General features: G+C 33.3%; 1 protein-coding gene across 2 annotated transcripts in view; it reads right to left on the bottom strand.

Moving 5' to 3' along the window:
• Window positions 1–6,966: 6,966 nt before the first annotated feature.
• GRID2 (glutamate ionotropic receptor delta type subunit 2) overlaps window positions 6,967–17,008 on the bottom strand; it is a 1,896,723-nt gene continuing 1,886,681 nt past the window's right edge. For both annotated transcript variants that reach the window (XM_051967540.1, XM_051967541.1), the window contains exons 15-16: window positions 12,163–12,403; window positions 6,967–9,518 (exon numbers count right to left, since the gene is read on the bottom strand). In XM_051967540.1, the coding sequence (XP_051823500.1) occupies window positions 9,096–9,518; window positions 12,163–12,403 (664 nt within the window). In that variant the 3' untranslated portion in view covers window positions 6,967–9,095. The remainder of the gene's footprint in view (window positions 9,519–12,162; window positions 12,404–17,008) is intronic.

Raw genomic sequence — 17,008 nt, 5'->3', positions numbered from 1 at the left:
ATCTGGTATAAACTTTATAGGGGATTTTACCCATATATGAAATAAGAAAGGTTAATGACTTTCTCTCAGAAATCACTAGCTGGCTTAATAGTTAGAACTTTGGAACCAAAGTAAAACCGGAATTCAAATACTCTTCCAGATTTTTACTACCTGTGTAATCCTAAACCAGTCACTTAATCTCTCAGTCTGTTTCCTTATCTATAAAGTGGGACTAACATTAGCACATACTTCACACAAGGATGTTGTGAGAAATGAAAAGATCTATATGTAAAAGCACATTTTGCTGGCCTTTAAGCATTATATAAATATGAGCTCACATATGTATACATAAATAAATAAAAATAAATAAAATAACCAGTAACTATATATGTAGATACATACAGAATAGATGAGATAATATCTAGCTATATGTATGTGTGTATCTTATATATGCTGATTTCTTTGATTTCTTCATGTATTAATCCCTCTGTCCCATGATCATCTTTGCTCCTTGAAGGCAGGGACTACTTTTGCTTTTTTTTTTTTTAGTCTTCCTGTTAGCACAGTGCTTGGAATATAACAGTGCTTAATAATGCTTGTTGAATGACTTGCCTGATGGAACCTAAAAAAACCAGAATGATACCAAGAATTGAGAACCAGCCTCAGAGTAGAAGAGATCTTATTTCAAATTTTGACTGTGACCCAAACTAACTTCATGAACTTGGGCATTTTACTTAATTTCTCAGTGCCTAAACAATTCTCAAGATTATATAAATTGCAGAGTAAGTGTCAATACACATTGCCAGAGGAAGTTTGCTCACTGTGAGTTTCTTATACCAATGAAATCAAAGGTATGGGTTAAAAAATGGTTATCAATCAACAATCATAATGTCAACCATTATGCTGGAGACAGAAAGACAAATGAAACAATCCCTGCCCTTTTAGAGCATATATTCTATCATTGGGGTGGGAAGCGAAATAGTATCATAATAAATGACATTTATATAACCCTTATTCTATGGCAGAAACTGTGCTCAGTTCATTTGATTTTTCACAACTACCTTAGGAGGTAGATGTTATCCTTATTTTACAAATAAGGAAACTAAGGCAAACAGATTTGGCCAAAGGTCAAAAATTTGATTTGGCCAAGGTCACACAGCTAATACATGTGTCCAAGTGCAGGTTTGAACTTAAGTTGTCTTGACTCCAGGTCTGTTGCTGTATCTACCATACCACCTAGCTTTAATCTATATGTATTTTCAAAGAACACATGTACACACATATGTACATACACATAAGAAGTTTTTTGGCTCTAAGATCAGAGATCTTGGACAAGTTGTTCTCCAAGTTTCTTTTCCTCAACTATAAAATGAAAGGGTTGGCTTCTCTGGCTGTCAAAAGTCTTCTAGTTTTGACTTTCTTATCCTTAGGATGTTGTAAATATTTTATTTTAGGAGGAGGTGATAGAGGGTTTATTTTAATCAATTTTTTGAACAACCATGTCAATGTCATTAATATTGATTAAACTTATAAGACAGGATATATCTAACAATTATGTCAGGTAAATCAATTCAACCTCATTAACCAAGCTAAATCCTTTCACAAATCTCTCAATAACATTTCTTTCTTTCCTACCTCTTTTACTAAGTGGGAAAGGGTGTATAAAAATACAACTTGGGTTCAAATTCTAATTCTGCTATTTATTCAGTACAGTTTTTGGGGGCCTGTTCCTTGTCTAGGAACTATATGTTCCATATTTTCATAGAGGATCTTGATACTCCTAAAAAGATGATCTATTCTAAATTGAGAGTTCAGGGAAATCAGGCTACAGAGCTAAAACAATTTTAGTAATCTGCATTTTATTCCAGCAGAAGAATGCTTTTCCTTTTCTTTGGTATTTAGGAACAAGGCCAAGGCATATGAGATTTAGGACCAAGAACAGTGGGCTTTAATGCAGATCTTTGGTATTCTAGTCCTGCTTCACTGCCACTTGATGTAGCAATTTAGGCAAGTCTACTTGTCATCTTTGGTTTTCATTGCCTTCTTTATAAAATGAGGGGATTAAACTATATCAGAGCTTCTTAAACTCCATTTCCATTCACAACCTTTCACCTGATAAAATTTTAGTTAAGCCCCAATATATAGACATATACAAGGAATATACAAATATTTACTGATAATAAATCATAAATTTGCAGCCCCTACATTTAGTTATGAGATTCCATATGGAATCATGACTCACAGTTTAAGAAGCTGGAGATTAGGGGCAGCTAGATGATGCAGTGGATAGAGCACCAGCCCTGAAGTCAGAAGAACCTGAGTTCCAATATGACTTCAGACACTTAATACTTCCTAGCTGTGTCATCCTGGGCAAGTCACTTATGCCCAATTGCCTCAGGGGAAAAAAGAAGAAGAAATTTGGGACTAGCTTAGAGTTCTCTGTTATAAAATATGCTTATTCTGCTTCATTTCCAAGTAATATCAAGCTCAAATTAATTGTTTCTCTAATCTGCAAAGCCCCCCTTTCCTGCTTTAATCTAGTATTTCTTGAAGTAGACAGAAAGTATCTTTGATACCTACAGGCAGAGATAATGTAGAATTCGAAGACTGATTATGGTTTTCATGAATTTTGTGATATTTGAAAAATTTTATAATCTTAGCTTAGTATTTATAATTTCTTTTGGCATTCTACAATATCTGAAGGATTGGGGCCTGATTATGGCTTTTAGAAAACATTCAAATAAATATCCCCCCCTTCCCCAAAGTAAGTAATGTGGTTTACTCTCTCTCTCTCTCTCTCTCTCTCTCTCTCTCTCTCTCACTCTTGCTCTCTTTCTTTTACCTCTCTCCTTTCTTCCCTTTCCTCCTACTCTCTCCCCCTCTTTCCCTTCCTACCCACCTACCTACCTACCATTTCAAAGCCAGAAAAAGTAAGGTGTAGTCATACCTCAGGCATATACTACAAAATTGCAAGTCTTTTACCATCTATGGCTTCTTAACTGTAAAATGGATATCAACATAGAATAATTTTTCAAAGGTAAAAAGAATGAGAAGAATCATGAGAACATAGTAACAGCAACATTGTGTGTGATGATCAACTATAATTAACTTGGCTTTTCTCAGCAATACAATGATCTAAGGCAGTTCCATATGATCCATCATGGAAAATGTATCCATATCCAGAGAAAGAACTGATGGAGTCTGAATGCAAATTGAAGCACACTATTTTTTACTTTATTCCCCCCTGACCCCCATAATTTTATCCTTTTGTTCTGTTTCTTCTTTCACAACATGTCTAATGTGGATATGTTTTAATTATTGCACATGCAAAACCTATAACAGATTGTTTGCCATCTTGTTGAGAAAAGAGGAAGGCTGAGAGGTAGGAAAAATGTGAAACTCAAAATCTTTCAAAAAATGAATGTTGAAAATTGTCTTTACATGTAATTAGAGAAAATAAAATACTATTAAACAATAAAATTTAAAAAAAAATTAAGAGATTTCAAAAATTTGTTCCTAAGAAGATAAAATGCTTTAGCCACCCCTTGAGGAAGACAAGTATTTGGACTATCACTTGGACATAAAGACAAAGGAGCCAGCCACTTAAAGAAACCCCATGGCCCTTAGCTATGAACCTGCTGTGCTCCATAATTTCAGACTGTGTCACTAATTTCAAACTAATTTGTACTTGTGGTACTGTAGCTTTGTAGGCAGCCTTATAAACAGCTTTCTAACCATGCAAATATATCATTAATTGGTAGCATAGAATACAGGAGATATGAATCATTGCATCTTTGAGGGTTAGGGCATATGACCAGAAATGAACGGAATTTGTACATCATTGATTTGGTGTAAGAGTCTCCATTAAGTGCATATGTCATGAAATACTTTGGAACTATGAATGCTTCTGAAATGTCAGTGAGGTCACTGATGAAATGAAGTTCTTGACTTCTATCCCCATTAACAGAGTTAATAGGGAATACTAAAATCACAAGTTATGATAAAAACAATTGTTTGGGGAAACATTTTAGGATTATATGATATACAAATAGATAAGGGAAACATAGTTCAAAAATCATCAGCTTGAGCAACTTCGGCCACCAGCACCAGCACCCTAGCTCTACCATTTTTTTCAGAAATAGAATGTGGAACGTAAATGTTCATAAATCTTAATCATATATAAGAATCATAGATTTACATTGATTACCTTGATATGGGTTTCTAGTCCATAAAGAATCCTTAAACTGCAAATATTCCTCTATTGATCTCTGTTGATCATCCTAGAAGCTATAGAAACTGATTTTTCATGTCCTATGGGAAATGCCCATCCTATGATTATCTGACACAATCACGATCAAATTGTTGCTTCTTTTGAATTAGTCCAATAAAAGTACATCAAAATAGAATTCAATAAAGTTGTGTCATATCAGAAAAAAAATCATATGTTTAGAAATTTGTGACCAACTTCTGGACTTGTCATTTTTTTTTTTACCAATATTAAAAAAATAGTATAGTGCTAGTGTCTTTGAAAGTTGCTTCAGATATTCAAATTCTAAAACATTTATTGCTTTTCTAGGTTTTAAAAATAATTTCCCCCTCTTCCAGCAAGAAAACAATAATAACTTGGTAGAGAGGTGATATGCCAAATAATATGTAAAATAGCAGGATAATAAAAGGACACTGAAGATCTTCATTTGTAAATAATAATAATAACAACTAACTCACAGGATTATTATGAATATCATGTGTATAAAGCACTTGGAAAACTTTATTTTAATTTGGAAGTACGGATTTTTTTATACTGTACTAAAAGTTATAAAGCAAAAACACCTAGCAAGTTTTAAAGAAAGATATTAAAATGTTTAACATTCATCAAAGTTCTATCTGAAACAGGAGAAAAGGAACAGATTATATTGCCACACAAAGCAAGTTTATTTTCTCTCCCTATAATTTTTTCTGTACAAAAAAATAAAACTGTCCCCGAGTAGTAATTTTAGAATTTCACACTGTGAAATAGTGGATAAATATTAAGATAATTTTTGTCTAATTTTTAAAAAAGACTAACTCCACTAAAATTGGTCAGCCTTTACTATTTGCCCAGTGCTTTGAACATAGTAGCATTTAATAAATGCCTTTCCTTCATTTGTTCCATTGCTCCCTGAAATTCTCTTTATTGCATGGAAGTGACCCTAATTTCTTCAAGGGTGAGCTGGTGGAATACATGCTTGGCAGATTCTACTGCCAATCTAAGGAAATTTGGGATTAGAGTTTGGAAGAGTCTGGGCATCTCAGGACTAGAATGGATCGGTTTATCTCTCTAGTTTATTAGTAGGTGGCCACACAGAAATATGATATTTTTAGCCATATACTTTCTTTCTACCACATCTAAGGCTTAGAGGAATTGTTTGTGATTTGCAAGAGTTCCCACACTGATGAAATTGGAAATCTAAATATGGATTTTAGAAGTAACTGACAAGTCATATGTCATATAAATATAGCATGGAAGAGTGTTTTCATGATTCTCAGTAGGTATTAGAAGAAATGAGCTCTACATTGGATCTGAGGTAGGGAAAACTATAGTCTGATTTTTTTTTTTTTGATTCAGCAGTAAAGGAAAAACAAAATATTTCCTCCAACAGTTTTAAGTTTTATGTTGAAATGTTGAGTTAGGAGTTAGTATTTTTTTTTTTTTTAAATACATGGGTATATTAGGCCAGAGCATGGCCCACTGGAAGCAATACTGAACCAGAAATAGGAGTTCTTTGGCAGTCCTCTCAGTCTCAGGGTTTGGAATCCAGTTAATTTTTGAAGTTTCAAGTTCTCAAATTGCTTATAAGCTACAAAGTGAGTCTTATTTAGGACAGAGTAGAATTTTCATTTTTAGTCCTTTGATTAATGGTTTATTCTATTTCTTATTGTTAATAATGACTATAGTGCTCATTAAACTATCTATGTATATCTTCCAATGGTTCTTGATATTTATTTTAGCTTGGCTAAAAATTACTGATTTATGACTGGATCTGATTCTAACCTCTTTTTAAAGTCAAATGAAACTATTTATGTTATCTTCATACGAAAGTGAATATTTATCCACTATTTCACAGTGTGAAATTCTAAAATTACTACTCGGGGACAGTTTTATTTTTTTGTACAGAAAAAATTATAGGGAGAGAAAATAAACTTGCTTTGTGTGGCAATATAATCTGTTCCTTTTCTCCTGTTTCAGATAGAACTTTGATGAATGTTAAACATTTTAATATCTTTCTTTAAAACTTGCTAGGTGTTTTTGCTTTATAACTTTTAGTTATATTTTTAGTCTGTTTTCCATTTTTCTTAATTTATACAACTAATTTGTATTTGTTTTGCTTTGGTGTGATTCTTAAAAATCAAAAGTTTTAAATTAAATTATTTGCAATATATTTTCAAATATATTTCCATTGGTTACAGAAATATGTAAAAATGCCATAGCTGTCTAAGAAGATGATTTAGTTCAGAAAAATTCTAGAATAAAAAACAAATAATATAGAATATTTAATTATGGCAAACATGCCTTTCTAATAGCAAGGAAATCAATATTTTAAATAGATCCTAATTTGAGAAAGAACCTGAATTTCTTTCTCATTAGGTTCGCATTGGGTTCTTGTCTTCTTTGATTAAATCAATAGCTTTCTCCACACTTGTTTAAAAAAAATCCCACATCTTTGTCTTGCTCCACAATGTGCGCTCACAGAAACTTTCAGATGGAAATATGTGATATTTGCACTGCAAAAACAGAATCTTCCTTTAGTTGCCATGTAGAACACTAGTATTTGTGGTCTCATAACCATCCCTTCTGACAGCACGGTTGGTTCATAACCCTATATATTCTGTCTTTAAAAGAACCCAGGGTACATTTTTCTAAAAGTACTTGCTTAAGCTAGGAGAAATTGAACCTTTTCAATTCTCACATTATTTAGGAGTATGAGAGCAAGTTTCAACAGTATGAGAGCAAGTTTAGAAAACAATTTTATTAGACAAATTATTTAGACAAATTATACACAGAAAGCTCTGCCACTTGTAACTGAGGCCTCCAAAAAGTGTTTTGTGTATTTGTATAATAGGCAACACATCAAAATAGGCCTATTTTTAAATATTTTACATGGTTAACAATTCATTTATAACTAAAATGAACAACAACTGATATATCCCTACATAGCTTCTTGTAAGGATTTCTTTCTTTCTTTTTTGAATCAGATTTTTGAATGAAATCATGGATTTTACAAGGGAAAACAAGTTGTGCATGCACTCAGAGTCTTGCTGACCCAGAAACAAAATGGTCTGTGCATGATAAGAAATCATTCTGCCTTACACAGTAGACAATATTTGAAGATTTAGTACAAAAACAGTGACAGTACAAGATGCTCCCCAGAACAGAATTACCATTAAAATAGAATATATCTGAAGAATATACTTTTAAATTTCTTCTAAAGCAATTCATGTCAGCTGATTCCTATATCAATCCTAGCCACGGAATGATTAGATTAAATTAAGTGTATGACTGCATTAAAAAAAAATGCAGGATTAAGTTATTTGCTTCCTACTTACCACATTTTAATTTAAAGATTACAAATTGAAAGCTCATTCTACATTTCTAACAAGTAAGAATGTGACTTTAAAAGGGTTGTGCCCAAAGGAGCACTGATTTTTGCTATTGTCTTTCTATACACTTGGCACTAATGTAAAAATTACTTAGCTCCTCTAAATAAAACTAAATTCCAAAGGGATTAAAATGAGAGCCTGGTCTGTTTTTTTTTTTTTTTAAAGATAATATATGACAGTAATTAAGGCCCTATCAATATTTTTCAAGGGCTCCCCCTCCTTCCTACTAACATAGCTATTATCAATAGCTATATTGATATATATATAATATTATATATGATATATATAATAACATAGCTATATATCAATACGATTGGTCTACTGCTTTGGAAGAGAATTTATTAACCTTCAATGATCTATGTTTAAACTCTTATAGAGCTATATTAGCCATCATAGATGTGGTTTAGCTAATAGCATTTTCCATTTATCTAATTAATTAAAAGCAAAATTATCAAGGTTAGCTTTATGCACTTCTGAATAACAAATGCAAAACCTATTCAAATGAGTTACATCTAGGTATAAACACTAAATCGCCCTGGATGTTCTAATTTAAAAAAATGTATAATATATGCTCAAATTGGCAAACAATGCTAGACAGACTTCTATGAAAGCGACCTGCCTTTTCTAACTGAAAAGACCCACTTTGCTGTACATCTTTCCTGTATATAACACAACTTTTTTTTTAAACTAAAGCTTTATTAAGTGAATTGTGATAGAAATGGCCACCATGTTTTATATATATACACACACACACACACACATTTCATAGGTGCATATATATGTATATATGAAATACTAATTTCTTTAGCATGACAGGTCTCTGACACCTGATAAAGTTTACTGTACATAAGAAAAAAATTTTTAATACTGTACAATCACATAAAGGTCATATGCACTGCTGCAGTGCAAGAGTAAATTTAACTGTAGTTTTTACTGGCATAGTGATGGCTTTTTGTAGTCCTACAAAATTGCATTCTTATGTTACGTAGCCTAAATGTCTTTTTTACACTGCAGGGGTTGCCTTTGGTCCACAGTTAAAGGACACAGAACAGGAGCAAAGCACTGAATAGATGCAGAAGAACAAATAGAAAAAGAATGAAGTTATTGCAAGTTTATTTATTTATTTATTTTTTTAGAAAAGAGAGACATTGTGGAGGCCTTTATATGTCAAAGTAATTCTGCATATACTTGTAGTATATTCAGTGCACATTTCCTATACTTGAAGTACAGTATATGAAAAGCATACTAATAGAATACTAGTGTCCTATATTTTTGGGGAACAAGTGACTAAGGGGAAAAAATGGAAGGAAATGAATACGAAGAAAGAGAAAGCAAGATGGTCAAGAGAAAGATCTAGAGCTGTTACTAATAATCCTGATTTTTTTTTAAAGTTACATCCATGTTAGTCCCACAATATTACAATTGCTCCTTGCAAAGGGAGTCCTAAAAAGAAATAGTGAAGAAATTTTGCCTGATAGTCATATGGAGGTACCTCGGTCTGGGTCATTACCAAGATTAAGCCCAAGAGTAGGAGTTGGTTGATAAGGGATTGATGACATTGTTTTGATAGGACTCCTGAAAAAGCCCCCATTAGGTGCCCTATGCCTGAAAGGCCCAGTTCGATGGTCAGGCACGTTGCCAAATGAAAAACCAGAAGCAGCCTTAGCTGAAAGTGTACGGCTAAGAGTCTGGATTTGCTCTGGGATAAAGGTGGTTGTGGTAATATGAGTGTTCCTGAAATCGCTGATTTGTTCCAGTGCTTGTCGAGTTGGTAATGTATCAATGTCCAGAGGGGTCAAATCAATTGATGAGGTGGAAAACTGTTTATGGGGACTGTCATCATCTGTGCACAAGCTATTGACACGTCTGTGGAGGTGCTCCAGATCAATTTCCTTATCATCCTGGGGATAAAACGAAACAAACAAACAAACAAACAAACAAACAAACAAACAAAAAAAAAACAGAAAGAAGATAGAGCTTTCATTATCTCTGTAGTCCACTGAATTGGGAGTATCTATTCAAAGAAAACAGTTTAGCAAACATATTTACCTTATTTTAGCATTAGTTAGTAGATGTACAATTCAGGTATGGATACTTCAAAATAAAGCAAAACATTTCTCTGCAATTAATTCCACTAATATGATCATATTGCAAGTATAATGTTTTAGCATGTTAACTCCAAGGGAGTGGCAGATGATTTTGATATTATAATAGGGCTAGTTGTAAGCAAAACTATGAATTAAGTATAATTGTCTTTGTTTATTCCATTCCCTTTTCTGCATCCTTATTCCAAATGAGTGACCCTCCTTCCAAGGTGTTTATGAATCTCATGTTGCCCCTAGTTCTTCTTGTTATAAATGAAAATGACATTTGAAAATAATTCATTAACTTAATTTTCTAAAGGTGTTATCCACTCTAGAAGTATTTGAATTTTAAAGAAGAATGGCTACAGAGGGGAATGTTTAATCCAAAGAACTAAATTTCTGATCATTAAATTTATAGCATCTAAACCGAGGAGATAATTTGGTGGCAAAAGAGCTACCATTTAAATCCTCCTCAAATCACACAGTGTAAATGACTTATTTTATGAATTTTATGAATTATGAAATTATTTCATCTACTTAAAGAATCAGCCTTGCATAACAAATTCTAAAATATCTATGACACTTTGATCTATTGGAAATATAACTTCAGATTGATTAGGGCAAAACCGGTTTTTAAAATATACTGTTCACTGAATATGGATTTTGCATTCTTTGTGGAGAAAATGCCTAAAGGAAAAATAATCCTTCTTTTCGTCAATTTTTTAGCTAGGCTTGTATAAAAAAATCAGAATGATTGAAAAAAAATCATAATAGGGAAAATAGAGACTTTTCATTGGGGGATCTTTATTGGCTGTTATGTAATAGAACTCAGCAACATTCTCCCTATTGTGCTATCTGTTGTGGGCTCCAGAGGGCAGCTATTTTGATGCACATTACTATTTTTCCTCTTCCTTTTTCATTTCCAAATTCAATAAAAATAACATGTTAATGTAATGTTATTACTAAGATTTTAGGAGCCTGGGAAATGCAATTTTATGGTCTCCACAGCAGCTGAAATGTCATTCACCAACAGATATTGCAATGCAAAAAATTTAATGTCACTTGTAATAATTCAAAATACTAGGGAATTTAGGGAGTCCTTAATTTCCAGATTTTTTTAGGGAAGATGAAGTCTTAGTTGTGATGCTAGTTTGTATACTAAACTATTTTTAAAATAATATTTTGTTAATTCAACTGGCATTTATTTCTGAGTTTAAGAAAACCCCTTCTTAATTAACAGAATGACCAGTTTTATAGACTAAATTGTTGAGGAATATGAAAATAATATTTGGACAAAAATCTGTTTTTGAGATCCCATAAAACTTCATAAGGATAAATCTAAATAAATAAACCATAAATAAAACAAAAATTTAAACAAACTATTATATAAACAGTTGATATGGGAATCATTGATCACCATCCACACATTACTTCAAATGACTAAAAGTAATAAAACTTAATTTTGTGAACATTATACAGATCTCATATTTTAACAATTCTGAGTACTATTTCTGTTCATTAATGATATTTTAGTATATTTGGAAATTTTCCTATTAAAAAGATGTTTTATTTTGACTTTAGAGGATACAAATAACAAGTAAAATATTCAGCTATTCTATTCTTATTAGATTTCTTCCTACCATTGTGTATGTATGTATATATATATATATGTATATATATATATATATATATATATATATATATATAAACAATATTTAGATAAAAGCAAGGATTGTTTTTCCTTTTAAAAACCATCTTTATTTGTTGTAATTGTGGTTGTATTGTAATTATTGAGAAAATGGTTCTCACTATTAGGATGGTCGATTGTAACCATTTTAGAAAGAGGGGGGAATAATTCCGATTAATTCCACAGTGTGAAGTTGGCAAGAGGAATCAAGAAAAAACAAATGCTCAGTTCCTGGAGGTCTATGCTCTAGAAAGAGGGATGTGGTAACTGGGAATAATTTATTTTTCTCCTTCACATCTTTGTGCTGAAAAATGCATATTAATTATGCTTTGTTAACATAGTAATTCTGAGGAGGGAGTAAGTATAAAGCTTTTTAGACTTAAAAGATTTATTTACACGCTGAACAATTTGTTAAAAAAAAAAAAAGACATCCATGGCATGGATCACTAGATTAAAGGTTACACTGAGTTTGAGAGAATTTCAAAGTTCACTTACATACAGTACATGGAATTTCCAATATTTAGAATACTTTAGTATTCTTTTAATTTCCTTTAACTGCCCTAAAACAGTTGAATTTTGGGTGCCAAATTTACTTTTGTAAATATAATTCAACATCTACTAGCTAAGAAGACATTGTTGCTAAATGATTCCTCTCCTATCAATTTTACTCCAATGAGAGGATTCTCCTTTCCTCAAATCTTAATGCCACAAAGGGGGAATGCTTGTTTTAGTCCAGGAAGTCTAGATAGAGAGATGAAGATCTTAAGCCAATACCTCTTTGGAAGGGACACGGGAGCCTTTCCTCTTGTTCCACCAGGTCTCCAGCATTGCTATGAAGCAAGAGAGAACAATCCCTGCAGCCAGAATGCAGAAGACCCCTGCAAAACTCTTTATGTCCAGGGCACTGCCTTTCTGTTTGGTGTCCACAGAAGAGTACAGGTCACATTGACCATTCTTTGGCCACCACTTATGCTTCAGTATGTCCATGTCTCCATTCTGTTGAAGTTCTAGGATTCTTTGGGGGAAAAGAGTAAAATAATTAGAATACAGACAACTGTTAAAATATGAAAGCCTAGAAAATCCCACTGTTGAAAGCACTATAAAGTATAGTGTCTGTCAAAGGGAAAAGAAGATGCAGAAAGAATGGTGGGTAATGAGAAACCCCATTGTTGTAATTCAACAGATAGGGTTTATACCACAATGTGTTTTTATCCATGAGTTTGTGTGTGCTTGCAAGAATGTATTCTATAATTTAAAATATTTCCCCTGTGGTAGCTACAATGTGTTTTTACAATTACATTTCCAAGGGAGTATTTTTTTTTTGTGTGTGTGTGTGGTTTCATGCTGCTAACATACTTCTGTGGTCTTTGAAGCAAAATGATGCTTTGGATTCTAATGCTTTTATAAAGAACATTTTGCTGCTTACAGCAAGATGCTGGCACACCACCATGGAGCATATGGTACATACAAAGAAATTCAATTAAAAAGGCTTCTATTATTTAACACGATGTGGGAGAAAACCCTGGAATAGTTTTGAAGTTGATAAAATACATTGTTTCTGGTTTTGCACACAACTGGTCTGTTTTCCTTTTTAATGCCAAAGGAAGAAATACAACTTACCTTGAAGAATAAGAAGCAAAGTTACTGAGAAGCTTTCAGGTAATGGTAATAAATTCAATAAGAAACACCTTTCTTTTCATTGGCAGCTAGCAACTGTCAGTTTTTTTTTTTTGTTGGGCTTTTTGTAGAGATTAAACTCCAAATTTAACAGACTAGCAATGTAGAATAGAAGTAACTTAAAAATAACAGTGCTAGCTTGATTTTCTACAGGAATAAGCCTACCTGGAAAGAGCAAAATACTCACTTTTTGGAGGCTTATTACCTCTTTTATACCATTCTCACAGCTGGAAGACAGTAATGTCAAAAGTAAGAGAGTTTATGGGTAGAGGGTACAGAGTAATATGAATCTATAGCATTAGCTTTGGGTAAAGTTGTGAAATGGGTTTGTGTTCTGAATAGGGCAGACTCTACTATCTGTTTACTTTGCCATGACCTATTCTCTCATACTGTATAGTGTACCTCCTTTCCCAATATTTCTTCTCCCTCTGCCCCCCAACTCTCCTTATTTTTGCTCCCCTCCCAGAAAGCACTACCATGTAATCTGGATCTGTTTTGAGCCCCTCCCTCACATCAGGAAATCTTCCACTATAACATGTTTATGTCCAGTTCCTGTGACCTTGAACCTAGGTTAGCTATTTTACCGTACTGGCTCTCTCTCTCTCTCTCACAGCTTCTCAGTTGTTAGATTTAAAACCCTTTTTCACCTGAGGATGGTCTGGGAGGATTTTGATGCTCTATGAGTATAACTTGAGAGTTCCCAGAATATCTACCATGAAACATCAGAGTAGAGTTTGGAATGTAATGAAGATATTAGAACTGAAATAGATGTAAATTATTGACCACTGCTAAGGTTAAATAGACCCTTCCTATTCCCTTTTTCTTGCATATTCTGGCCATATTTCTATTACTTCTGTTGCTCTACTTTTAGAGATGCAGAGACCATGTCCAGAAGGAATTTAACCACTCAGCTCAGAACTCCCTGAGATTCTGTGTCCTTATCTAGGTAAAGCAGTAGATCAAGCTCCTTCCTGGAATCAGGAAATTCTGAGTTAAAATCCAGCCTCAGATACTTGCTCGAAAAGTCACAAAGAAGAAAGCCTCTCTATCCTTCAATTTCCTCAACTGTAAAATGAGAATAGCCCCTACTTTGCAAAGTTATTGTGAAGAACAAATGAGATAATATTTGGAAAAAGTGCTTAGCACAGTACCTGCTATACAAATGCTCATATTCTTATTTTTCTGCATCACCATCATGTCCTTTCATTTACTTTCTACATTTTGCTCTAAGAATTATAAATTAACATTATCTTTGCCTTTTGGAAAGGGTGTATCAGTGGACTGTTCTAATATATATTCAACATCCCAATATTTTACCAGAACAAAATAGTCTTACCTAATTATTCCTCCTTTATAAGTGTTCCATCCCCTCATTATATAAATTTCTTGAAGGCAGGTACAGTTTCACTTTTGCATTTGTATACAGAGTGCTTAGCAATAATAAGCCCTTATTAAATGCTTTTTCATTCATTCATTTCAGCTTCTTTTCCCATGATCAGCAGGCTGTCTCTACATAACCTTCATCATTATCTTCATCACATCCTGCCCAGGATAATCTCATGAAATCATCAGCAGGGAGATTGATTTAGCTTGACTACTCACATCTCAATACCTACTTCAGTTGCTTCTGCCTCTCTCTTAGAGGCATAGAGGCATTAGAGGATTGAGCAAAACACTCTTCCCATATCCTCCTTTTATAGACTGCTCAATATCTCAGCCAGCTTTCCATTTGTCACCTACTGTTCTGCTTGCTTTGACTCTACCATCATCTTCATCATGCTCTTGCCTTGGGGTATTTTTTAATATTCTTTCAATAACTTCCTTTTCAGAATATATTTTGTTTTTTCTAATACATCATAAGATCCTTGAGGCCACAGACTATCTTTTTTTGTTTGTTTGTATGCCCAGAGCTTAGCAAAATGTCTGTTATGTAGTAGGCATTTAATAAATATTTATTGTATTGTATGCTACTTATCATGACCCCTTCCTCTTCAAAATGTTTTCTCAAGCTCATAGTATAAAAGGGTTTAAAGAAATCAAGCCATTTTTGCAAGATCACACAGCTACCTTGTTGGGGCATAATAGACTTGGATTTGAATCCACTACTTTCCAATTTCAAGTCCAAGGATAATTACTAGTGTTCTTCTATTTCTCTCTCTTAGGAGAAAGTGTTTCAGACCTTTCTTCCTTATGTGTATGCATTTTAATAAAAGATCTTTGAACAAAATAATAAACTGATAGTGGGAATTTTTGACATATAGACCTTTGCGTAGTTCTGCCCCTTTATTTGACAGACACTTATTGTGGATTGTGCTAACTGGTACATATCCTCCAGCACTACCCTAGGGAAAATTAAAATCATGTCTCCAGATTCTCCTGTCTTATAACTTGCTCAGAGTCACATGGCTACTAAGTGTCTGAGGCTAGATTTAACTCAGCTCCTCCTGACTCCAGGACCTACACTCTCTATCCACAGCGCCACTTACCTGCCCCTTTTCATTACATCTAAGACATCATGTCTTATCCCTTCTGGGGATGTTTTTGTTTTAATGGAAAACAGAAACATTTAAGCAAAGCAATAAATATAATTTTAGAAATTTATATAAGATGCTGGAATAGGCAAGGATTTTTTGTTTTGTTTTGTTTCATTGTTTTTTTGTATGTGGCTAGAGAGATTTCCTGGAGACTTTGAAACCATATCAATTATCATTCTCAGCCTGTTAATAAGAGTGTACCTAATATTCTGTAAGTTCAGTTTAGGAGATAAGGCAGTAGGATCATGGAGAAGATTTTGACTATAGGACGCCAACAAACGCTAATAGCTATAGATATAACTATTGTTATATGTATGGGATAACTTTGTGTCAAGGCATGGAAATTTAGGGGAACTTGACTTGACATATTTAGAAAAAAATAGATATTAGGCTTTAATTAGTTAGAATAATTAGATAAATGGTTAACTCTCTCCATCAAAGTAGACTTATAGAATTTGTTTCTTCTAGATAACATCCTGAGGTTTTTTTTTTTTTTTTCTTTCATATAGCTTTTTGCTCCTGGGTATTGCCAGCCAGATCAACTGAATTTATCTTAAGGTGATTGATTTGTGAATATGCTTTGAAGTTTGCCCTGATTCTGCCAACATTTTTGAAACCATACATGAGGACAAGGTATGTGATATGTGGGGGGAATAAAGTAAATTTTCTTTAGAAAGACTCAGTATGGTATAGTGGAAAGAATACTAATTCTATAATTTTACTTTCTGTGAGCTCATTTGATCTCCCTGGACATTGCTTTCACCTTGGTGGTGTGTGAGGTCCTTGCAGTTTAAGATATTATTCCTGTATTCTTCACTTCCATCCTGATGGGACTATCTCCATTTCTGTAACCTTAGACACTCCACTGAAAAACATCCAATTATACAAATACACCTTTCTAGGGGTCAGATAAAGGTGGTTTGTTTTAAAGAGCAGTTTAGTTTTTGTGTGAAAAATTTTGACTATGCTACTTTTTACTCACTCTTGTCCCAAGGCAGAATGGAGAAACTTCACATCAGTAAATGAATGTAATTGGTTTTAATTAGAGATTATAAATAATATGTGAAAGAACAGTGACAGAGGGAAATTCTCCTGTTATTCACAGATAGGCTTGTGACAAAAAAGAATCCTTTCTCCAATACAGGATGGGAAAATAGCAAATTATCATCAGAAAAGTCCACCAGATGGCAGTGTTTCCTAGCAGAAGAAAAGTGCCTTCTAAACCTGAACTGCCTTTAAGATTGGTCTCTGGGTGTCACAGTAAGCCTGAGCTTTTATCACCACAATCTAATATTTTTTTGTTTCTTATGTCCTAACAGATTGATCAGATAATTTCCTTGAAAGGAAAGCTTATTCATGAGAACACCAAGGAATTTACTTACCTATAATAGTAATGTTTTCTTTGGCTA

Source organism: Antechinus flavipes, chromosome 6 (assembly GCF_016432865.1).
Source record: "Antechinus flavipes isolate AdamAnt ecotype Samford, QLD, Australia chromosome 6, AdamAnt_v2, whole genome shotgun sequence".
Taxonomy (NCBI): domain Eukaryota; kingdom Metazoa; phylum Chordata; class Mammalia; order Dasyuromorphia; family Dasyuridae; genus Antechinus; species Antechinus flavipes.
The sequence above is the reverse complement of the archived record's forward strand: the minus strand, read 5'-3'. Positions and strand labels throughout refer to the sequence as shown.